The following is a 26060-nucleotide window of genomic DNA, read 5'->3' on the forward strand; positions in this document are numbered from 1 at the left end:
TTTGTTGACCCATTTCCTCTTCTCATGTTTTGTAATATTTTTGGCTGGTCCTGTATATTACACGTTTCATTGACACTACACACACCATGGCTAAAACTAATCAGGTTTACATCTCAAGAGGATTTTAAACTAGGGGCTACTCCTGGATTGATTTTTGTCACCTGAAGCTCAAGTGGTCTCAGTGGCATAGAGTGCCTTCCATTGGCTTCAGCTGGTGGCACAGCTGCACCCATATCTGGACAGCAAAAAGCCTAACCTCTGTTGCCTATGCTCTGGTAAGCTCTAGGTTAGATTACTGCAATGCGTTAAACATGGGGCTGCCTCCGAAGATAAGTTTCGAAACTTCAGTTGGTGTGGAATTCAATGGCCAGGTTTGCTCCCCAGGAAAATACAATTTGAACATATAACAATCCTGGTCCAACTACACTGACTCCCATTTAGTTTCTGGGCCCAATTCAAAGTGCTTGTTTTGACCTATAAAGCCTTAAACAGCTCAGGACTGCAATACCTCAAGTACCACATTTCCCCATATGAACTGACCCAGAACAACATAAAATTGCCCATGTTTCTGTGCTCCGCCAGGAGAGGTCAGGAGGGTGGCAACATGAGGACAGGCCTTTTCTGTGGTGGCTCCCCATCTGTGGAGTGCTCTCCCAGGAAGGCTCACTTGGCGCCTTCTTTACAGATATTCAGGCACCAGTGAAAACATTCATCTTCATCAAGGCCTCTGGCTTATTAAACAATCTAAATGTGTTGCAGTGGTTTGGGGTTCTTTTTTTCTTTTCTTTTTTGCTATTATGTTATGTATTGTGTGTTTTTATTTTATGTTGTAAAAAGCCCTGTAATGGGTGGTATATAAATTTAATTAATTAATCAATCCATCCATCCAAGAATTGCCAATGTGGTGCCCATGGGCACAATGGTGCCCATGTCTTCTCCTGTCTGACATACCCCTTCACCCTGCTCCACTCAATGCCCCCATGACCATGAGGTTGTAAGGATAGTGATGGTTTATGCCGCTGAAAAGTACATAGAGCTGAAGGAGGAATTTGGGAGAGTGACTCTCTTTCCCACTTCTTCTTTTGGTTTGATGTGCTTTTCTACTAGAACCAACTTATGTCCAGATCCCAAAAGAAGTGAAATAAGTGCATGCACACACACTTCTTCTTATTCTCTCTCTGTCTCTCTCTGGTTGATACAGTAGGAGGGGAACAGAAATTGCCAGAGCGTGGCACCCACGGCGTTCACTCACTTCAAGTTAAGGTGGTTAGGTTGGTCTCAACTAGGGCCAGGGCCTTTTCAGTACTGGCCCCGACTTGGTGGAACGCTCTGTCACAAGAGGCTAGGGCCCTGCGGGACTTGACATCTTTCCGCAGGGCCTGCAAGACAGAGCTGTTCCGCCTGGCCTTTGGTTTGGATTCAGTCTGACCCTTATGTTTCCCTCCCCTTATGGTTTGGACTTTTAAAATGAGGCTGCATTTTAAATTGCATTTTAACCTGTATTTTAAATTGGTGTTTTTTTTTTTCCCTATTATGTTTTTACTGTAATTTTACTGGTGTTAGCTGCCCTGAGCCCGGCTCTGGCCGGGGAGGGCGGGGTATAAATAAAAATTATTATTATTATTATTAAGTGTTCCCACACGTCTAACCATGTTGGTGTCCTCTGAATTAATTAAGCCTTCTCCATCTCATTTTTATCCTACAACAATTGTCAGATCACAAATACTGAAGAGTTTTTGTAACTCGAAAAGAGAGAGAGGAAGTTTTGCATCTTACCTGGAGTCTGAAAATTAAGGCGCCGTAGCTCTACTGGATCTGTGGGGTGATGGGAAGGAATCTCCTTGTTGTTGGGTATGCTGCTCTTTCTAGAGTCCGTCTCTGCCCTTTTCCTACATGGACAAAGTGAGCACCATCATTAAGAAGTTAAATTCACCATTTACAAAGAGATATATTTCCTCCTGTCCTTTTCCCTCCGTCTCCGTATTTTAAAACACAGTGGGAATACTACATTCTGTGGGATTCATTTAAAAAATGCAACATTTTAAAGAGAGTAAGCTGCAGACAGAAACTGAGGGAGGAGTTCAATGGACTGCTAAGCAGATCGTTCCATCAGTGCAGGCATTTTCTGCTAGCCTGATGGAATGATCTGACCTCTTCTTCCCCTGCATGCAACTATATAGGGGTTTTCTTGGCACCCACAGAGACAATTAGGGGGTGCATAAGAGGAGGAGATGCAAGGAAGCCCTATTGCCCTAGCTTCAGCTCCTTCTGAGGGCTTCTGCTGGCAGGTCTAGTCAGCTGAATCTGGCCCATATTGTTTGGAATTAATATGATTTATGAAGTAGGAAATCTTCATGCATGTAGTACCTAAAGTCATCATTACAACCAAGTAAAACTGGGGTTTTCCTAGGATTATTTATAGAAAAGAAAGAGCTCCTTCTTCAGTAGCACCTCCCAACTAAACGTGGAACTAAAGGAGGTTGATAGTCAATAACCGGCCAGTTCCTCTGCAGCTGTGCTTCCTGAATAGCACCATTTTGGAAGGGAGCCAAGTATTCTTGCAAAATTGATTCTATGATAGAGAAGGCCAACATGAAATATTAAAAGGAGTTGACACTAGTATACCCCAAAAAGGGAAACATTCGATTTTGAAAGCTGTTTTAAGGCATCTTCACTTCTTATGTACCTGGCCATGTTTATTTAGATTGGCAAACATTATGTATAATAAACCAACCAGGTTAGGAAAACAGAAAGCTACATCATATTGCATAAGACAATTTAGGAAGGGCTGTGGCTCAGTGGTAGAGCATCTGCTTTGTATATAAAAGGTCTTCAGTTCAATGCCAGAAGAAGAAGAAGAGTTTGGAACTGATATCCCGTCTTTCACTCCCTTTAAGGAGTCTCAAAGCGGCTAATATTCTCCTTTCCCTTCCTCCCCCACAACAAACACTCTGTGAGGTGAGTGGGGCTGAGAGACTTCAGAGAAGTGTGACTAGCCCAAGGTCACCCAGCAGCTGCATGTGGAGGAGCGGAGACGTGAACCCGGTTCACCAGATTACGAGACTACCGCTCTTAACCACTACACCACACTGGCTCTCCAGGCATTTCCAGGTAGGCCTGGGAGAGAACTCTGCCTGAATCTCTGGTGTATTGCTACCAATCACAGTACTGAGCTAGGTGGACCAGTGAGGCAGCTTCCTATGTTCCTATGCGTATCTAGCCTTGTATTTTATCTGCAATGACTGGGACCAATTCTCCAGGGTTTCAGGCATGAGAAAGCTCTGTCAGAAGATGATTGGGTAATGCACCTGGGATCTCTTGCATGCAAAACCTGCACTGTCCTACAGAGACATTTTATGTAGATTGGTTTTCTAGGTTTCCCAGTCGGAGAGCAATTGTTCTTCACTTCTCACCTGTCAGGTTTACTGCTCCATTATTATGCAGCGGAAAAGGAGGGGAAAAGGTTAAATGTTAGTCGGCCAATGGCAAAGGAATTACTACGACAATAGAAAACAGTGTTTGCAATTAGGATGCAGAATGTAACAGCCCATGAATACATGAAAAATTTTCTAATCATAGAAAAATATGGGGGCACAGGGTACATTCAAAGGAAGTACTTCATGGCTGAAGAAACTTAAGCAACATTTGGATAAGTTTTCCTTGAGACAGAGGTTGTATCAAAGGCATTCTTTTCTTAAGGCATCTCTGGAAAAAAACCAAGGCCACAATATACAGCATATCAGGAGGTAGGAGATACTGAAAGTCTATTATTATTCTGTTTATTTATATCTTGCCTTTTTCCCTGACAGGGACTCAAGGCGGCTTACAAGTAAAATAGAAACAGCTAAAAACATAGGAAAAAAATCATCATTGAAAACAATGATGTATTGAAACATACAGGTCATTAAAATATCTTACTTGGAAATATATTATTTTGGGGGAAGGACAACTGAATCTTTGGATATACACACACACACACACACACACACACACACCCAACAAATGCATTATTTCAAAAAATTTCTCTTGGTAGCAAAGATTCCAAAACAACCACTAATCACCTAAGAGTAGCATACTCGTCAACTGCCCCCAAAAACCAGGACATCCCATTTTTGCCTGCAAGAGTAGGGCAGCCATTTTGGGCAGGTTGCTCTCATGCAATTTTAGGTCAAGATCTCAATTCCACCCCCAAAAGCATTCCCCCCCCCCGGGTCTGGGATCTTGTATGAGACCACAAAACACACGTTCGAGGGCTACGTGCCACCCCAAAGCACTTTTCCTGGGTCCACGATCTTGTGTGGGTCACGTGACTCTCAGGGGATTTTGGACCTGGAAGATGGTGTCCCGTATTTGGGCCACGTCGTGTTGGAGCGTATGCAGTAGCAGTGTGGAAACCCTGGCCTGTGAGCTGAATTAGGTCCTGAAGAGTGCTCAATTCAGCTTCCATTGCCACTTTCCCAAGTCATGCCCACCTGCCCCACACCTGATGCAATATGTGACATCAAGTATGGACTAGGTGAGGATTCAGCTCTGCTGAAAGCAAGGTTTGCAGACACCAATGATCAGCGGTGCCTGCAAACCCTCCTCATTTTCCCTGTGTGGTATAAAACCCAACCACACAGGCAAATAGACAGGGCTTTGCAGGCACCACAGATTAGCTTTGCAGAGCCCTGTGCTTTTGTCACTGCAGTCTGATTTCAAACTACGTGGGCAAAGCAAAATGCTTCACTTGATGTCATGGAGACATCAGCTGATTGACAGGCAGATAGTCCCATCCTCCTTACACAATTGCCCACAGGAGTGGGGAGAGCCTTCTGGCTTGAAACAGTTCTCCACCCATGCTTTTAGAGAGATGAATAGATTAGAATAAATATCGTGATTATGATGATATTATGAACTGTGAGAATAGGATAAACTAGTAGAGCAAATGTATGCCACAGGAGGTAGTTCAGTTGTGCTGATCAGGGCCGGTCTTTGGTGCAGGTGCTCACTCACAGCAGGTTTGGCTTACCACATTTTGAAGTTCAGTGCTAATGCCATCCAAAAAGATCAGTGAGCCCAGAGTCTATACTTTACCAAACTGCACTGGTGAGATTAGGGACGCGGGTGGCGCTGTGGTCTAAACCACTGAGCCTAGGGCTTGCCGATCGGAAGGTTGGCGGTTCGAACCCCCACAACGGGGTGAGCTCCCGTTGCTCGGTACCAACTCCTGCCAACCTAGCAGTTTGAAAGCATGTCAAAGTGCAAGTAGATAAATAGGCGGGAAGGTAAACGGCGTTTTTGTGTGCTGCTCTGGTTTCGCCAGGAGCGGCTTGGTCATGCTGGCCACATGACCCGGAAAAACTGTCTGCGGACAAACGTCGGCTCCCTCGGCCAGTAAAGCAAGATGAGCGCCGCAACCCCAGAGTTGTTCGCGACTGGACTTAACTGTCAGGGGTCCTTTACCTTTACCTGTTAGATAGCTTAAAATTTCCACTATCTAAAAATGCACATCTAAGTCCCTTTGCCTCTTTTTCCACCTTGCATGTTAATATCAGATGCTAAATAATTTTTATGAACATTTTTGATGACTGCAATCAAAAAGCTACACTGCCATCCACCAAGTCTTTGTTTTTAAAATCAACTTGCCTCTTAAACAATAAGAAACACAAAACACTAATTTCCCCACCTGCTGAGAATATCTAGGTGGCATACATACTAATCTGTTTGTATTGCAATAAATGCAGAGCCGTAACTGGCTGCTCAGGCCCCCAAATCATTCATGTTTTGGCTCAACATGCTGATTTCAAGCTATACCACAAAAATAGAGCAAGTCCTAAAATTTCAATACCTAGGAGTTATTTTTCAATACAATTTGGGGTGGAAAGCTCAAATTCAACACCTACTTAACAAGGCCAAAACCTTGTCATATGCGCTCCTCCGATTCTTCTTTTCGGACGGAGCTTTGCATGTTCCCTCGGCCCTAAAGGTGTTCAAGGCAAAAGTGGTTGCCGTGCTTGCTTATGCTGCCCCGCTCTGGGCCGTGATGACAGATCTTGCTCCCCTTGAGACTCTGCAAAGCCAATTCCTACGTCGGCTCCTAATGCTCCCCCTGTGCGTAAGCAACGCAGCCATGCGACTAGAATTGAAGGTCGCATCCTTAGAAACTTGCCTGTGGAAGCAAGTCTTCAATTACTGGTTATCATTGTGGCATAGATTACCAAACCATTACCTTGTCCAATGCTTATGGCGAGATGAATTCTCTAGCCTTTGGACTAGTAGAATTCATGCCAAACTCCTGAGTTATGGAATCTCTCCCTCAGATTCCCTAAAACTAGACCAAATCACTGCTCAAAGACTGATCCGCCAAAGACTGGATGACATCGATCTACAGCGAAATTATATGCTGGGGGGAGGTGTTTGTTCGCCTCAGAACATTGGTATCACTTTAACTTACTGCGTTCCATCATACCTCTCCTCCCTTTCGACTGTTGCCCATAGACTGGCCTTCACCAAAGCGAGGTTTAACGTTTTTCCCTCCAATGTCCTGAGACATAGGTTCTCAAAGGGCCAAGCCCCCGCCGTGTGCGAATGTGATAAGGTGACGCTGGAGTCGCTCCAGCACATTATGTTCACTTGCCCCTTGTTTAATGTGCCACGGGCAAATTTGTTGGGATCAATCATACAGAAACTAGAGGGTACCCCACCAAAATTCCACCTTGCCCAAATCTTGCAGGACAAGGATACCCACACGACCCTGAAGGTGGCTAGGTTCCTAGTTGCTGTCCTTTCCCAAAAGCGACGCCAAGGAGCACTACAAGCTAATTAAGGTGTAGTATGCCTTTCCATTTTATAGTATTTTATTGTTTATAGTATTTTATTATTTTATTGTTATAGTGGTGTTTTAGCGATTGCTTTTTTCCCTACGGCACAAGCTGTTATTTATGTGTTGTTTTTACCTGTATGGGCCTATGGCCGTAATAAATGAAATTTCATTTCAAGCTATACTGATTTTAGACCCTTCCATTGCAAGGGTGAGTGTGGTTTACTTGATATGCATTTGAAAACTCTCCCCTTGATTAAATTATCTCAATGTTTTCCTCCCTGCACATGCCACAGATACATGAAGATGCAAGTGATCATTGCGATCTTGGTATATGTCTGATTTTATAGCTCACCCGAGTCATGTACTTGCAGAAAGGAATTCACACAATGCCATACGCACGATGTACGCAAAACCAAGAAAATCCTATTAAAGGAAATTAACTGTACACTACTGTAGATGAGTTCCTTCTCCAAATGTTACTCTAATTATGATAGAAGATAGCTAATGGAGAAAAAATGTTATTGGGCAACATTATATAAATATACTAAGTAGATAAATAAAAGGAATTAAACAAAGCTCTGAAATATGCACATCAGTTGTCAAAATTAATGTCCAACTTGGTTCAAAATAATTGATTGCTCAGGCCCAATCCAGCTACATTTTAAAAATAGATTTCATAACACTAACTGGCATTTCTTCCCTCTAGAACTCTGAGAATATCCATCTAGTGGTTTATCCTGGTCTGTGACCGTAAAAAAGCTCATTCATTCATTCATTCATTCATTCATCTAGTGGTTGTGGCTCTGTTTACCTCTCTGTGCTCGGCTTATATATTTGGGTAAATAAAGCAAATATTACAAAGCCAGCCTAAACCTTCAGCGCTTTCCCTAGTTCAAAGGAAGATAAACCCTTCAGTGTTGATACTAGAAGTTTCGACAGCTCAGACGTTCTTTGTGCTTAACAATATTGTCCGAAATCTTTTGATAAACTTTTTCACCACTAGAAAGTAGTACTAGTGCATATAGAACACATTTGCAAAATATGGATGTATTAAAATTATTTCTAGTTACACCATGTCAACCAACTGTTGTCCCTCTCCCACTGCACCTTGGATGAACCACAAAGAATGGATTTGCAACTTGATTTCTAAACTGCAGCAAACTTCACAACAGCTTCTAGTTTTGCCATGATTCTCAAAAGCTGAGGTGGGTCTCCCATTTCCAGAGAAGAGCTCCATCTCTTTCTGTTATCTTTCAGGGGTGGGGGGAACAACTATCTGTGGTTGCCTAGCTAAGCAAAACATAAAGGAGACACACTCCTGTCACATAAGGTGCACAATTACCTTCTTGAGGAGAATTGTTTGAGTGCATAGTTATATGTGCTGGTTTATGTGGTTTTGCATGTTTTGTTGCATTAATAACAATGTTGTCCCTTAAGCATTATCGTTCTTTTAATTGTGTTTTGTCTATAGCTCCTGGTGAAGGAGACGTCTCCAAAAAAATACATTGAGCTCCATAAACATCTGTTTGCCAGAAGTACTGGAGCTTGTTGCCTTCTCCTTGGTGAATTTTCTCTCTTTCTGCCAGCTTGGCTAAGGCCAGGGGATGTTGCCAGGTTCCCACCATTCAAGTTCTTTTAGTGCTTTAAACTGGAGGTATTGTATGGTTATCGCTTGACTCATCATTAAGTGACAAGGTTGGTGGAAACACTTAGGAAAATGCATTCACTTAGTAGTATGACTCAAACATGGCCTGCAGAACTGAATGCATGAACACTATCTGCATATTTGATGCCAATTTAGATGCAGATATTTTTGAAATGTAGGTACAGTACAGGACGGCTGCAAATCTATACTGGATTACATGGGAGTAAGCTTCGCCAAACCTAGTGTAACTTACTTCCAAGTAGGCTTAGAAAGGACTAGATTTGCATGGCTGAATTGTACTTGTAGTACTTACAGCTATGCCACAAGTATCAGAGAAAGAAATTTATTTATTTAGCAAATTTATCAGTATTATTAAAACATCTATATGCCCCTTTTCAACACCAGCTTTCAGGGTGGCTTACAAAAATCCATAATAAAACAACAAATAAAAACACTCCATTTTTCAACATCATTGCATACTGGGCTGGGACTAGTTGCCTTAACTTTGGATGATTCTGGAATATGCGTGGAAAGATTCTGAAGCCTAGCTGGTAGAAGAAGAAAAAACTTATGGGTGGAGCCTAACAGGACAGGCTTGGGGGCTGGAGAGTTGCTGTAGTTGATAACAAGTTTACCTTTTGTGAAAAAGCTGATGGATACATCTTTGCCTGATCTGACTTCTGAAAGGAGGAGCTACTGCTACTCTTTTTCTGCATCAGTAACTGAGCATATTTTAAAAAATTGTCCAGTAGCACCTTAGAGACCAACTAAGTTTTTTTCTGCATATAAGCTTTCGTATAAGCGCACAAAAGCTTATACCCAGAACAAACTTAGTTGGTCTCTAAGGTGCTACTGGACAATTTTTAAATTTTAAAAATTTATTTCAACTGCATCAGACCAACACAGCTACCTGAATCTTGAGCATATTTAGCAAACGGTCATCTTCCTAGCATCTTTGCTGAATTTATTGTGGTTTATGGCTGGGCATCAGGATATTGGATTGTTGCTGTGAACTGACCAACTGTATCCTAACAAGAGCAATGCCCACAACTTGGAGGTCACTAGGAAAATAGGACACAGTGTTTGGAATTAAGTTCATCCCCAGAATGGCGAATAAAACTCATTCAAAATGTACATATTTAGCTGTGAACCTAGACTTTGGGGTAAAGTTTCCTTAGGACTGGACAGTATCCACTGGTTGAGTTTTATTAAACTACCAGTTATTTATAGTATGTTTCCATTCTAATTCTAGTTCTAGTTCTTGCTACCTCTTGAATGATGTGTGTGCATGGAAGCTTTTGCCCAGATAAGCCGGTGTATCACGTTTCCAGTAGACATGGCAGAAAGAAAACAATCCCTAAACTTTCTCACCTAGCCGTTGGTTCTAACAGAAGGGTTACAACCTTGCGAAATTATTGCTTCCTATTTTTATTTTGCATCTCTACAGAGATCTAGGAAAGACTTCCAGGCCTCTCAGAAGTCTATACGCAGCCAAATGCTCCTGAAAAACCAAGGCTTGTAATAGAAGGATTTTGCGTATCCGAGACATAACAGCATGGATGAGAAAGGTATCTGTAACTGATGAAACTGAAGCGAAAGGCATCTGTAAAAGGAATCACATTTCTTTCTACCCCAGGAATGACCAATATAGCTAAACTATTATCTAAACTATAAACTATTTTGTAAACTTACCTTTTGTAAAGGAGTATAGCTATAACAATACAGATGATAAACACAACTGCAAGAACTGGTCCTACAACCCAAATCAAGCCTTCTTCTTCATCTGTAATTGGCTGGGGGTTAAGATCCACTGATACAACCGTTTCAGAATATGGGCTGGTTGCATACATGGTCTAGAGGGAAATAAGATTCGTATTTAACAGTACAGTACCATTTATTTATTTTTAATATGCTAAGAAACAGGTTTCTTATGAACTGAAGCTGGGTGTATTGGGCTTTCTCCATTTCACACTCAAAGCTTTTATTCAAAGCTCTGGGCCAGTTTCAAGATAAAAGTAGAAAAGGGAAACCAAATAAGTGCATTGTATAAGCATAAAAGTAGACTAAACAAAAGCCCCTCCTGCACTTAGACAAAACTCACAGAAAAAACCCCACCAGGAAACAAGCCTTTGACTAGAATTAATTAATCTCAATAGGCTCAGCCCAGCACACACACATGACAGGTTTAAGAGCCAATTAGGAAGACACTTGTATGTAAAAATGTTAATGTCTGCTGCTACACCTTCCCACAATCCTCTTTCCATTTGTGCTTAATTATTTTTTAAAACTGTATTACATGCAGTTAAAACAGCTCAAGCATAAAAGGGACATAAGAAAGAGATGGATTGCATAAGAGGGAAAGCACAACTCATTATTTAGATCACCTCAGGAATTCTCCTTTTTGTTACATTATTTTCCAACTCTGCTACATTTCACTGATAAAGTCAGTGGCAAATTACTATAATTAAAGAAACTAGCTGTGCATGTCCTTGATTAGTTCCCTCTTTTCCAAAGATGTTTGGCAATGAGCACCACTGACTGAGCAATATGTCTCGCGGCAAGAAAAGCCTTCTTTCAGAGGCATGATAAGACTCCACTGCGAAGCTCACGCCTCAGTAACACCGATCAGAGATTTCAAGAAGCAAACCTTATGACTTGCACAGGATATGAACAGTGATGGTTAAGATGTTGATAGTGATCCAGTATACCCAGAAATGTGAGCCAAGTCAATGTGCAGTTTGGTCTCCTTGGCACCCGCCAAGGGTCATAGACACCTGGAACAGGTGATACTCATGTGCTTGGCACACAACCACCAGCGTACCCACACTCTGAGCTTTCATTTTTTAATTAAAAAAAACAAACCCTAAGTCTCTAGCCCTCCTTGAAAGGAAGTTATGAAACAAAGCATGCAACTACCATTCAAAACTATTTCTGTAATATGGCTTCTCCTGCCTTTCAGTGTGTTTAACTAATGAGTGAAGTGAAGTCAGAGCTGTGATTGATGAGTGAGTTGTTTGGAAACCAAGTGATAAGAATCCCTGGGATTCTAAAGATCTGCTGTTTTGCCCTACCTTTAGTGCCATTCCCCTGCTTCTGCCTCATTTTCTAGTCCTTGGAATCACTCTAGTTTTATCTTCATTCCCCCCTAGCAACTAGGATGCATCTTTCCTGCGGTGGGTTCAAGGTCATATTGTAACTTATTTTGTGCAAGTACTAACACGCAATAAGTGCGAGTGGATGTTAAAGGATCCAACCCCAATCACACAGCAAATTAAAAATGTGAAAACTTTGCAAAGAGGTTGAGACGTGTCTTTTGCTGCACAGGAGCTAAAGACCAGGCACTCAACAAGAATGCACTGTGTAGTTAACTTACAGTACAATGGCATACATACCTACTCAGAAGTAAGTCTCTGTGTTTAATGCAGCTTCCATTCAGCCTAGGCTATGGTTTTGCACTTGCACTGGGGTGTGTGTGGGGGTGTGTGTGTGGAAATGGGGTTCTTGTGCCTTTAACAGTTGTGGAACAGGCAGAAATTCAACAGCATAAGCCATTTCTACTATGGCAATACAATTATGGGGAAAGCTTCACCTGTTCACATTCTGTCTCTCATACATTTTATTACATGTGTGTTCCCCAATTTGTTTTGAGGCCCTCCACTACATCTGCAAAAGAGGGCAGAAATTTGCATAAGATGCAAGTCTATGCAAATTTTATGCAGATGTGTCTCCCCTTTTGCGAGTGTTTCAGAAGGTCCAGTTCACAGTTTACTGAACCCAGAAAATCCTGTTGAATCCCCCGATAATATCTATATGGCAACGCATGCACACTGTGAATGCATAACCGTTAACCTTTTACATGCATGTGTGCAGTGCCAGATTTACATATAAGCTAAACAAGTTTAGGGCCCCACTTTCTTGGGGCGTAGCTGTCAACTTTTCCCTTTTCTTGCAAGAAATCCTATTCGGAATAAGGGAATTTCCCTTAAAAAAGGGGAAACATTGACAGCTATGTCTTGGGGGCCCCTAAAAAACTTAAAGGAGAAAAAACTGGGTGCACATTTCCAAAATATAAGATAAAAAAGAAATAAAATAAAACCTACATACAGCAGCAGTGTTTTGTGTTGTGTAGGCTCCTTTGATGTAAGTCATGGGCCCTGCCTGCTAGCCTGCTCCCTAAAATATCACTGGTTTGCTCATTTCTATATATAGGGTGCCTACATTCTGCATGGAATGGTTATTCTGTTATGTGCAAATGGCTTTAGATATCTATTAGGTCCATAAATTACCATATAGCAGATATTCAACACAAAAAAACAGCAACCAGGACAGCTGGACATATAAAGGGCCCCATTACCTTCAGGAGCTTAGGGCCTCATCAAACCTAAATCCGGCCCTGCATGTGTGCAAGGAGGGGTAGGGGTTGGAGAAATCATATATATATCTAGCATGTGCATATTGGAATAAAGACAATCCATAAGGCAATTTAGGCATTGGGAAAACTTGCTGCATCCTTGTGCACTGAACTTATCCACATTGCTGGGTATGTGAAAAGGATCTTTACTTTATGTAGAGAGACTTATCCAAAACTGGCGAAGTCATTCAAATAAGTGGAGGGAAAGCACCATTTCCCACAATATGCAATTAATATTATGTAAGGAAGAGAAATGTCAAGCGTTTGCTCGAACGCTATGGAGGCATCGGAGAGATACATTTTTAGGAACAACATAAAACCTGCAGTCAACTTACGGATTCCGAGTGCTCCATAACAGCTAAAATAAAGACGACATATTCTTGGCCGTTTTGGAGCTGCTTGTTTTCAAAACCACCATACTGTTTCTTATCCCCCAGGGTGAACTCAGTAGGAAGAACTTCAAAGTGTGCTGCAATATATGGCTTTAAATCTGCTTCCCTCCCCAAACGAATACTTCGGCGTTTCCGTGCTATCTCTTTAAGTAGCTTTGGGGTAGGAGAGGAAAAAGGGAGAGAAAGGGGAGAAAACAGAAAGATAACTGTAAACAAGATTAATGTAACTTATTGACAGGCTGATTTTTTAAAAAATGTATTAAGTCCTAGGAACTACAAAAAATAAAATTCAGTGTCATTTCATGACAACCCCAGTTACAGTTATCTGGGAGTAAGTCCCAGGAGGCTTGCTTCAGAACAGAAATGTACAGGAGTGTGCTATAAATTACAATAATGCCAGCACTTTTATATTTAGTAGTACGCCTCTTTAGAGTTCCACACAACTTGCAGCCTCATTCTCAGTTCAGGAAAAACCTCTGTTGCACTTAGCTAGGAGTAGGTACCATTCAATTCAATGGGCTTACTACTGAGTGGAAATGCATAGAGTAGTTGTAAATCTCATTTATATATGTAAATCTCATATATACTGTTTATTCTTAGCAAGAAGAGGATGTCAACATCAGATTTTTAAAAATTAGTTTTTAGTTACTGATATTGTTGTCCACACTAATTCTTTTTAAAGGAAAACACACACAAAAATAAAGACTATGAGGCATTTGAGATATGAGTATTACCATTTCCCCCCATCACATATCAAATGACGGTCAACAACAAGACACTTTTTTTCATCAAGTTAATGGTTTTTTATTGCAAAATTGAAGCAAAATATTTTTTAAATGCTACAGCCAGTACAGAAAAAAGGTAAGCGATCTACGGCACTCATTACGACATCAACAGACTGCAAGTCAACCCACACCCAAAAACTTTTTTAAATAAGAAAAATTAACTGTTTTTAACTGTTAAAAAAGTTACACCATTTATGCAGTTAGCTTAGTGCTTGTTTAACACACCATGCTAAACCAAACTTTGGCTTATTGCACAGACGAGTGTCTGCGGGCCCCCAAAGAAGCCACAGATGCGGCTGCTCCTGATCCTCCAACGACTCACCTCCCTGTTTTGCCCGAAGGCGAGCACTCCTCCTGTGAGTACAAAGGTCCTAATTTATCATCACATTGTGTGATGGCCTGGGACTCGGGCTCGGACTCGGAACCAGAGGAGACTCAGTCTGCACTGGATAGTTTTCCTCAGGCATCATCTGAACCAAGTCTGGGGCCTGATCCTGGAGAGTTCCAGTCTGCACAGGTTCCCCTGCAACAAACACCAGCTGGGCCAAGTCAGGGGCCTGACCTTGCCCTGGCTCCAGATGCGGGCATTACCTTGTTGCCTTCAGATGGGCCATCACTTATAGCTGCTCTACTACCGGTTGGGCAGGGGAGGCTGAGGGGGTCCCTGGGTCCAGTAACTCACTGATGTCTCCTGAGCTGCAGAGACTAAGGTCTGGGAGAAGGAGAGACCTGAGGACTTGCAGGAGGAGTGCTCGCCTTCAGGCGAGACAGGGAGGTGAGTCGCCAGGGGATCAGGACCGGCCGTTGCCCCAACAAAGATAAAAGGCTGTTGGACCCCGCCTCAGGTTGTGGGAGCAACATTGCTGTATGCCAGATCCTGCCTGAGATCCTGTACCTGCCCTTGCCTGGTTTCCTGCTTTGTATCCTACCTTGGCCCTGTTGGACTGGCTCCCAGCAGAACCTTCAGATTTTGGACCGGTCCTGGACCGCGTTTCATGGGTTACCCCCAGGCCCAGCACACACTGTGTTTAACTAACTATTAATGCCACAAATCGTGACATTATGTCTATGCTGCAGAATGTCTATACCAGTGAACAGGTTTAGGAATGAAATAAGTATTCAGTTAGCAAAAATGTTTAAAAGATATGCTAGTAAGCTTCTAGTAAGAGGAGTGCATATGACCTTCTAAGAACATGCCATGGATTGGCAATGACACAGAGGAAATAATAATAATAATAATAATAATTTATTATTTATACCCCGCCCATCTGGCTGGGCCTCCCCAGCCACTCTGGGCGGCTTCCATAAAAACCAAAAATACAATAAAATATCACACGTTAAAAACTTCCCTGAACAGGGCTGCCTTAAGATGTCTTCTGAATGTCAGGTAGTTGTTTATCGCTTTGACATCTGCTGGAAGGGCGTTCCACAGGGCGGGTGCCACTACCGAGAAGGCCCTCTGCCTGGTTCCCTGTAGCTTTGCTTCTTGCAATGAGGGAACCGCCAGAAGGCCCTCGGCGCTGGACCTCAGCGTCCGGGCAGAATGATGGGGGTGGAGACGCTCCTTCAGGTATACTGGACCGAGGCCGTTTAGGGCTTTAAAGGTCAGCACCAACACTTTGAATTGTGCTCGGAAATGTACTGGGAGCCAATGTAGGTCTTTCAAGACCGGTGTTATATGGTCTCGGCGGCCGCCCCCAGTCACCAGTCTAGCTGCCGCATTCTGGATTAGTTGTAGTTTCCGAGTCACCTTCAAAGGTAGCCCCACGTAAGGGAAGGGAAGGGAAGGGAAAGGGAAGAAGATCATGGTGAGGGGTGTAGCCACAAATGGTACACACCAGGACTAGCTGAATATGGAGAAGGGGAGGTTGGGGACTTAGGAGGAACTCACGGGACATCAGAGGACCTTGCAGGGCCAGCCAACAGTTCAGGGGAGACAGAGGAGGGAACACATCATCAGAACCAGAGGTTTCCCCATCTTCACAGACATGGAAGGCTCTGAGGTGTCAGGAACAGGGGGAAGTGCATTCCAGGAGACTGAGGCAGGTAAGGGAACACAGCCCAGCTCACTAGGGGCCAGGTGGAAAGCATGGGACTCATTAGGATGTTGTGGTCCCTCAGCTAGATTAGGCTCAGGGCAGGTGAGGGCCACCGGCTTTGTTAAGTAGAGAGACACAGCTACTCAGCTGGAACAATCAATCAAGGTGCATCAATCAAGCTTGCGAAGGATAGAAGGGAAGCAAGGCAGAGACTCTGTGTCTGCTCAACTTTCTCTGTTGATGGAGCACAGCTTGGCTGCTTCAGGAACTCCACCGGCCTGTGAATTCGGGACGGACCCCAGGTCCCAGCCCTGGAGGCAGGAGTTTGACCTTACTTGTTATATCATACCTGGACCAGTTTTTGACCATTTGGACTGTCTGACTACTCTCTGGTATTGCCCTTGGGACTGTGTGCACTATCAGGATTTGCCTCCGGGTATGCTTAGGTTCAGGAGAGTACAGAAAACTGTATTGTAGAAAAAGACGTTTACATTTGTCTTTAATTGCGGAAGCTGAAGTTACATATAAGTCTGGTCTCTAGAACCAAAGGAGTAAAATTTTGTAAAGGGACAACTGTACAAAATATTTATTTTTGCCCGTGCCAAAAGAATTGAGAAATTGGTTTTCATTTGGAAATAAAGATTTGTGATTACGTGTGTATGTCTCTGCACTAGCGTACGTAAGAGAGGAAGATTTCAACCTAAATCACATGAATGAATAGACCTGAAGTGCACCCTTTCCTTCATTCATATTTTAGTTATAGATGATGCTGTTGTCATATATCATTAGCATCATGTGCATCCCTTGAGATGCTTTCCCCCCTCCCGATCAGGGTTAATTTGAAAAGCAATGAAGTCATCAAAATCTGTTCCCAAATACCTTCCAGATCCCGTCCATAATATGTTCTTATTCTTGTGTATTTTTTTGTAATACTCTTGCAGATTCTTGTAATACATTCTTATTGCAGATTTCACAACATTTAGAAATGCATTTTAATATTATTTAGCAAAGGCATTTTCATGTTAATATTAGGATTTCAGCTGAAGGAAGTTTAAATGCAATGTACTTAGAAAATAAAGCTAGGCAGAACTTACAAAAGGCACAAAATGCAATATTTAGATGCCACACGCACCCTTTTGCAGAAAATAAATATATAAATGGCATTTAGCATAAAAGTTAGTGGCATTAGTTGACTCTGTTGGTTGACTCATCTTCACTGTTGGTTCACAGAATAATAAAATGCACTAGGCTGGGATGGTGGGACTTCCAGTGCTTAGTGAATTCAATTTGAACAGCATATAAAAGGAAAATACACTCCTCTCTCTCTCTCTCTCTCTCTCTCTCTCTCTCTCTCTTAGTTGAAATTGGTTTATGGTGTGCAATAGAGCACAAATGTAAACATTCTTAAGCATCTTCTAAAGCTTTTACTACAGATTCATCAGCACCCTTCCTTAAGTTTTCTAGGCCTCATTGAGTAAATGGTATCATCACCTACCGCTTTTGGAAGTTGCTGTTGGAGGTACGCCCTGGAACAGGCATAGGCAAACTCAGCCCTCCAGATGTTTTGGGACTACAACTCCCATCATCCCTGACCACTGGTCCTGTTAGCTAGGGATGATGGGAGTTTTAGTCCTAAAACATCTGGAGGGCCGAGTTTGCCTATGCCTGCCCTGGAGGTATGTTCTCAAGAGCCAGACTTTCGTAATGCAAAATGTTAGTGGTCAGAGAGGGCGTTGCTTCTCTTCAGCTGTGCAGATAGCATTTATGTGTGAGGTTTGCTACATTATCGTTGGAATAATGGCCAATCTGGGCTCATGTTACTTTCTTTTAGTTTATTTCTCCATACTCTGTTGCAGACGTTGGACACTGCATATGATAGAAGATGCCTAAAGGTTACTTGAGAGACCACCTTGCCAGTGGGCAGAGCTTTTTTTTCAGCTGGAGCACACTGGAGCTGCACTTGGGCACCTCTCAAGTGACAGGCACCACTGCACATGTTCCAGCTTGTCAGCATCCTTCTTAAATTACGGTGCCCAGAATTGGACACAGTATTCCAGGTGTGGTCTGACCAAGGCAGAATAGAATGATACTATTACTTCCCTTGATCTGAACACTATACTTCTGTTGATGCAGCCTAGAATAGCATTAGCTTTTTTCCTGCTGCATAACACTCGTGACTCATGTTAAGCTGGTGGTCAGCCAAGACACCCTAGGTCCTTTTCACATATACCACTATATCAGCCATCAATACTTTTATCAGTGCCAACACTGTGAGAAGTCCCATTCAGCAAATACCCTTTCCAATGTTAACTAAAGGTTTCCTGCCTGAAGATCTCTAATTCCTTCCTGCTGAACTGGGTGGGGGTGTGGGGGAGGTAGGGATTAGTGATGAATAGCTTCTTAATTTTGCCAGTGCTTGTTCATGTTAATTACTGGTGTCCTCTTACTTCTTTCAAATCGCAAAATAATACTGTTGTGCTATAAACAACTGAGAGAAAAATGAGAAGAAACAAGTGATCAAAGATCGTCTCCTTTGCGGATACAGAAACTGACACCGAGGTAATTAAGAAAGGCTATTCATCACTAATTTCCTTGCAGCAACCAACAAGAAGCATTAAAAAGTGCATGGACTGAGAATAAAGAAAATGTTTAAGCACAAGGACCATTTGAGGCCTCGATAGTCTTTTATGTGTTCACACACAGGACAGGATAGAGCTGCAATAGTGCTTTATTGAAAAATACTAATGATAAAAAGTCACAAAACATGCAGCAGGACAACACAGGAAACAATGAACTATGACATTGTGACCATGAAACCATCTGCGTTCTCCATGAAAAGTGACTGAACAATGCATGGCAATTCCAGAGGCAAGGAGTTTAGCTTTAAGGGCAAAATCTAATCTAAGGCTAATTCTGCCTACAGAGACAACCCTGAATCACTATTATGGATAAATGTATCACCGCTGCAAAGCTGGAACACCTGCATTGATAATATTTGTATAGGCATTCCATGAGCACAGTATTGACGTGCACAACTTAAAACGGGAATTCTCTTAGAAGCTTTAAAAAATCTAAAGTATCAGAAACTTCAGAGTCGCTGCATGAATAGTAGCTCACTTTGGAGATGTTTTCCGTCCCCTCGTGAGATACTATTGGAAGCAATTCTGAAAGATATATGAAGGGCTTCAGCTCTCAATCAGAAACAATTTTCATTTTCCAGTCAATGCATATCTTATTTCTTCCACCATTAATTCTACAATGTGGTCTCAATTGTATCCGTAAAAAATGGAAAAGAACCCATCCTGCCCCAAATGTTTCTGAATTTAATAAATGTCCTTTATCAAACTATTATACAGATTAATGCACCACAACTTGCACGATGATTAAAATGACCCTTTGTTATGGAAAGCGGCAGCAGCAGCAGCAGCAGCAGCACAGACCCAAAGAACTTAATGGCGAGAAAGGTCAATGTCAACTACAGAATTCAGACTGGAATCTGTTAATTTTGCTGAAATGAACTGTGTAGTTTTGCAAGTTAAAATTGGTCTGGGTCCCGTTACTGGACTGTTGAATTTTTAATTGTTCCGCTGTGTTTGATGGCAACTAAAACTGAGTTTAGCTGCTTTTTGCCTCTCTAGACAACTCCAGGTCATTAAAAAGAAGAAACCACATTAAAGCAAGCAGTCTGCACATACTGAATGTTGTTAGTACAAGCAAAACACAGCCGAAAGTCATGGAGTTGGCTAATGGCTTAAGAGAAATACAGAGACCTCCCATTCTTCATAACAACGACCAATGGGTTCTACTGAGTCCTGAGGAAATCTGTGTAGACATTGTGCCTGAAATGAGACTGGACTATATTTTTGTTAGGGTAATTCAAAGAGAGTAAGCTCCTTAGGGTTTTGTTGTTGTTGTTTGTGAAGAAAATGGAAATTGGTGTTACTCTGAATCAGCCCTAAGTGCTCACTGGAAGGACAGATCCTGAAGCTGAGGCTCCAAGACTTTGGCCACCTCATGAGAAGAGAAGACTCCCTGGAAAAGACCCTGATGTTGGGAAAGATGGAGGGCACAAGGAGAAGGGGACGACAGAGGATGAGATGGTTGGACAGTGTTCTTGAAGCAACTAACATGAGTTTGACCAAACTGTGGGAGGCAGTAGAAGACAGGAGTGCCTGGCGTGCTCTGGTCCATGGGGTCACAAAGACTTGGACATGACTAAACGACAATGAATTTCTATTTGAAGAGTAGACCGGAGGACAATCAGTTAACAGGATGGTTCCTCCTGCTGGGGGAGTATATAGGCAAGGTATAGGCTTTGAAGAATATTGCCTCCTCTTCCACAGATAGGGGCTATGCCGCTGTACGGATCATACGGACAGCACTAAGGAAACCCCTCAATCCCTTATATGAGCAAAGTCCATAAACCACGCTCGATACAAAAAAAATGATGCCACAGGGACAGGGACACAAGAAGATACTGTATTATAATACGGAACAGGAATACCTCACATATGATAATGAATTTTCAGATAACTGACATGCCCTGAGTAGGAATTTATTAATTATTATTATTATTTATTTAATTTCTATATCGCCATATACCTGAAGGTCTCAGGGCGGTTCACATAAAATATCAAATACATAAAATCCAAACAAAACCAACAACCCAATTAAATAAACTCCCAAAGAGCCTGTGTTTTAAAAAGGGTATAGGATGTACAGAAGATCAAGTCGGGCAAAGGCCTGGTTGAAAAAGAACGTTTTTGCCTGGCGTCTAAAGGTGTATAGTGAAGGTGCCAGGCGAACTTCCCTGGGGAGAGCATTTCACAGACTGGGCTTTCATCCTGTGGTAATAAGGAGATGCTGTGTTGTTCTGAATGCCCTGGGAATTGATATAGAATGGGCTGGATAAACCTGGCTCGAATGTCTATATAATACTGGCAATGAAGAAGGGCATGTTCCGTTGTTTCCTGCTGCCCAGAGCCAAATGGGCATTTCCTCTCCTCATATGGTATCTTCCTATAGCAGCCTTCTTGAATTGCTAAAGGGAGAGCCTGACAGTGGGCCAAGGTAAAAGCCCTTCGAACAGCACCCATTGGAATAAGGAAGGGAATTCTGTTACTTCTAAATTTTAAGCACCGTATCCACTTTATAATTTTGATGAATGTGTGGGTGGGTGCCCATGTTGTGACCCTACAGATATCTAGAATGTGGAGACTTCCTTTGAATGCTGCTGAGGTATCAGAACCCCAAAGAGTGTTTTCAGTCGAACCTGCAACAGGAGACTTGTCCAGTGTTGTATGCAGCCCTTTTCATTTTGACAAAGTAATAATAATAAATAAATAAAAATAAAAATGTGCACCTCACCCCTGAGACCATTCCATTGTAACTACCCAACCTCCCAAAATTTCAACACCTCTTGTGATGGTTTGACCCCTTTCCATTTCAACAGCACAAATTCTATAAATACCTCCCACATCTCCTCAAAATCATTTCTCCTGCATATTCCGTCTTACTTTAATAAAGGGAAAGGTAACGGGATGCCTGACCATTAGGTCCAGTTGCGGCCGACTCTGAGGTTGCGGCGCTCGTCTCGCTTTATTGGCCGAGGGAGTCGGCATACAGCTTCCAGGTCATGTGGCCAGCATGACTAAGCCACTTCTGGTGAACCAGAGCAGCGCACGGAAACGCCGTTTACCTTCCCGTCGGAGCGGTACCTATTTATCTACTTGAACTTTGACGTGCTTTCGAAATGCTAGGTTGGCAGGAGCAGGGACTGAGCAACGGGAGCTCACCCCGTCACAGGAATTTGAACTGCCGACCTTCTGATCGACAAGTCTTAGGCTCTGTGGTTTACCCCACAGCACCACCTGCGTCCTGTCTTAGCTTAATAGCACATGTTAATTTATCATTAATAGCCATGTGCCACACCTATGGCTTCTCCTCAGATCTTAGAAATCTTTCACATTTACTAAGCCCTCTAGCTGTGCACAGGATTAAATTCTACTTCGATCACAGCTGGGGAGGGAACAGCTTCCCTGCCTGCTGTGGCCAGACAACACTCCACTCTCCACCTAATTAATTAAGGAAAAACCGAAGATGTGGCTACATATTATATACATTAAGAGGGATGTGTAGGTTGCTCCTCAGGAACTTCAGTATTGATAATGCAAACTCTACTAGGCAGATTAAGCTCTCTATGCCAAACTAACAAGTACCACTGTTAACAGAAAGGGGCCAGTATCTGCTGAAGACCTTTCCTTCCACTTTCTGACCCACACTCCCTGTATCTGAATGTGCTGAATTCATATGAACGCTCAAGCATGCTATGCAAGTTCATCACAGGGAAGTCATCCAAGGTTACTTTGCCAGTAGTTTAGTGTTGTTGATGTCTACCTTTCGCACAGATGTCCTTTCATCTTAGGTGTGAGAGCATGTAAAAATGCAATCCAAGAATCATAACTGGTTGTTCCCAAAATAATTGAGGATTTCTAAATTCAGTTGTGCCCACCTGAATTTGAGTCTGAAGGTGTGTTATATAAAGTATTTCCGCACACATCTTCAGACAGGATTGCAATTTTCAAGTATAGAGTTTACTCATCTCTTTATTAACTAATACACTGAACGAGAAGAAGTTTTTAAAAATAAAAATTAAAAATTAAAAAATTCAATCATTTCAAAATGTAATATGTGTCAAAATAATGGGATGTTTTGAAATTAATGGAATAATTTGCCCACAAGCAAGATAGAAACTGACAGGTAAATATATGTTAATTAACAGCCCAGTTATTACAGTGCTATTTGGTGAATATGTAAGGTGTCTCTCTCATTTTGCCTAATCTTGGAGCGTAGAGGAAAACGAGCCTGAGACAGACATATACCAGCACAGGAGAATCAAGTAAAGAGAACTGAGAGGTAGGTCAAATGTTAAACTGCAGAGCAAATTGCAACTTAGCATGTGATTCAGCTTTGGCAAACACCCCATTAAACGAACCAGACCTTTATTGGAGTTCATATCAATGGTGATTAAGTTTTTGCTGACAACTCATTTCACCTACTGCATTACGTCTTATAATCGGCAAGGAATAAAATATTAATGCCAACAAAGATCAGGCAGTGTGTGTGCCTCATTGCAACTTAATGTCTTTTAATTTAAGTAATTAGCTTTTTGTTTCTGTCCCCAGAGGCCAACTCCAATACAAAATGATAAGATTTTTATTTTTTTGAAAAAAGTCAAATTTGCTGACATGGGTACATTAATTGGACACAATCATTAAGGCTGCTTCTATCACAAACAATTTTACAAGGAAAAAAAGAGCTAAAATAAGCACATGGTACCTCATCTAATTCCATTTCGTCTGGGCTCTCTCGTGGTTTCATGAATTTTCCATCAGACTTCTTTATCAAAGGCACAATTACTATATAGTAACCTCTGCAAAGAAAACAAAACATAAGATGAGGCCTGCATAAAGGGAACAGTGTGTTTATATTGCTTCAGTTACATTATGCTCCCATGTGGAGTAATCCGTAAAAAAAAAAAACCTCTTTACTCTCCAGTAGAACCACCTCTTTGCATATCTTGGGCATGAAAACTTCTCATCATCTGAAATGAATTGATATAACGTGCAGATTGCCAGCATAAAGTTAATTCACAATTCTATGGGTTCTATTCCTTGAGCAGGGTTTCATTCTAACCGAAGGGAAGAAGGCTTTTTTAAACCAATTCTCTTGAGAATTAGAGGACCTTCTGAAGCATTGTAAGAAAGAGTTGACTGGTTAAATTGCCTCCCCTCCTTCCTCAAGGAGTCAGTTAGAGCTTCTTCCACCAGCAGATGTAATTTCATTTGTGGAAAGGTGGATCTGGATCCAACCATACACATCCAAATATCAAATTAATTTACCCAAAATATCAAATTAATTCAGAATTCTATATATATATCTCTTATCCAAATATATAAAAGGCTCCATTCCACAGTTCTCTGATAAATGCAGTAGAACTATTCATGAAATATCACCATGATTTTAGAAAGCCTGTCCTCCTCCAGGATGGGAGGGGTTGTGAGCGGGAGACGATTCCCGCGTCATGCAGGGGGCGCTCCGCCCCCTGCTTCAACTCCAGGGCTGGCGCACCACGCCCCTCCCCGGTTGAGCACCCAATAGGGAAGCTCGGCGGGGGCGTGGCTTGCCGCTCAAACGCGGCCGCGCCAGCCATCCCCACCATTGCACACACATTTTCTTTGAGACACCCACCCTCCACTCCCTTTAGATTAGCTTTCCTGAGACTTTGCTATGGACCTCTGGTTGGTCGCCCTGTTTAACCAGGGGGCCTGGTAGGACTTTTTTTCCAATTGGCTAAATTGGCCCGGCCTCTTGGTTTTTTTCGCCTACCTCGTAGCAACCGTCACAACTTTCGTGGTATTTAACGGTTAGGCATTGGAATGTGTTGTTGGTGTTTCGGGGGGCAAGGTGTGGCCATCGCCTTCCCCGACAACTTGGGTATTCCGCTAAAGGAATCCGGCGGTCGTGGATCCTGTCCGATACCCGTGTGGCGGGGGTCCATGGCACGACCATCGGTGACATCAGGAGAGAGCCTACAGTTGTAGTAGCATCAACAGGCTCCCCCTAATGGTGGTTAACCCCTCTTTGGTCCAATGCCTAAGCCAATACCTTCTCACATGCTGTAATCAATAAAGTTGTGGCCTTTTCCTTGCCCATTAACCTTACATACTGTGTCCACGTGTCTTTATTCCCAAGTGGGGATCGGGTCCTCGAATTACAAGATACACTTAATTGACACTCTTAAATATTATGAATGTAGCCAAATAAATGAGATTCCAGTAAAAAGTGCAGGGAACTCAAAGGTGTAATGATCAAAGAGAAATTCACTTAAATAAAATACTACTTGCACGAACCTTTAATTTAGGGTGCAATCCTGTACACAGTTACCTGGAAGTAAATCCCACTGAAGTCATAGACCCTTGCTTCTTAGACATGCACAGGATTGCACTGATCAATTTTTAAGGTTTACAAAACAGTTTAAAGCAGATGGCATTTGTGATCTCCGAACATTGAAACCAAACAAAAATTAGACGTGCTAGCATACTGTTGGCCCTCAAAGTTAGCTGGATGACAGGGACAACAATTAAAGGAATGAAATACATTTTAAAAGACCTAAATAGGATTTGTTCTTTTACTCACTATCGGTGTAGGGATTGAAACTATGGATTACCAACCAAAACATCAGTCTATTCCAGTAATAATTACAACAAACTTTGATTAGAAAAAGTGAACATCTTCTGGTCAGTTTTTTTCTGATGCTTAATTTTTGAAGTATCAAGGCTGAAATCTTATACCCAGTTATACGGGATTAAGCCTCACCAAACACGTTGGGGTTTACTTCTGAGAAGACATGCATAGGATTGAACTGTGAGTGTTGCTACTGAATTTTTCAAACGAATCAAATCTGGAGGCAAAAGGGCTTTGATGGAATTGAAAGGGGTTCTACAAATTTGTATTTTGTTCTAATGTGTTCACTACATAGAGGGTGGCATAGAAATTTATTGAATAAAATAAATAAATACCCATAGTGGCCTGGAAGAATGCTACATCACCATGTAGCATGACTCCGAGGGGTTTTCTGGGGAGAAATGGGGTCCTCTGCTGGTGGCCTCAATTTTAACTGCGGCTGCCAGCCAGGGCCGGATTTAGGTTTGCTGAGGCCCTGAGCTACTGAAGGTAATGGGGCCCTTTATATGTCCAGCTCTACTTTGTCAACAACAAATTGTCGCTTTTTTGTGATGAATATATGCTATATGGTAATTTATGGACCTCATAGGTATCTAAAGCCATTTGCACATGCAGAATGTAGGCACCCTATATATAGAAATGAGCAAACCAGTGATATTTTAGGGAGCAGGCTAGCAGGTGGGCCCCATGACTTACATCATAGGAGCCTACACAACACAAAACACTGCTGCTGTATG

General features: G+C 42.2%; 1 protein-coding gene across 43 annotated transcripts in view; it reads right to left on the minus strand.

Annotated features, from left to right (window-relative positions):
• Positions 1-26060, minus strand: part of PTPRD (protein tyrosine phosphatase receptor type D) — a 1143290-nt gene that overhangs the window by 104767 nt on the left and 1012463 nt on the right. For 22 of the 43 annotated variants that reach the window (XM_083592691.1, XM_083592680.1, XM_083592685.1 and 19 more), the window contains 5 exons: positions 23416-23509; positions 13197-13406; positions 10143-10303; positions 3414-3428; positions 1777-1889 (listed from right to left, as the gene is read on the minus strand). In XM_083592691.1, coding sequence (XP_083448817.1) covers positions 1777-1889; positions 3414-3428; positions 10143-10303; positions 13197-13406; positions 23416-23509 — 593 coding nt within the window. The remainder of the gene's footprint in view (positions 1-1776; positions 1890-3413; positions 3429-10142; positions 10304-13196; positions 13407-23415; positions 23510-26060) is intronic. The other 21 variants (XM_083592684.1, XM_083592721.1, XM_083592720.1 and 18 more) reach the window with 1 other exon arrangement.

The sequence above is a fragment of the Podarcis filfolensis genome, assembly GCF_964270895.1.
Source record: "Podarcis filfolensis genome assembly, chromosome: 17".
Classification (NCBI taxonomy): domain Eukaryota; kingdom Metazoa; phylum Chordata; class Lepidosauria; order Squamata; family Lacertidae; genus Podarcis; species Podarcis filfolensis.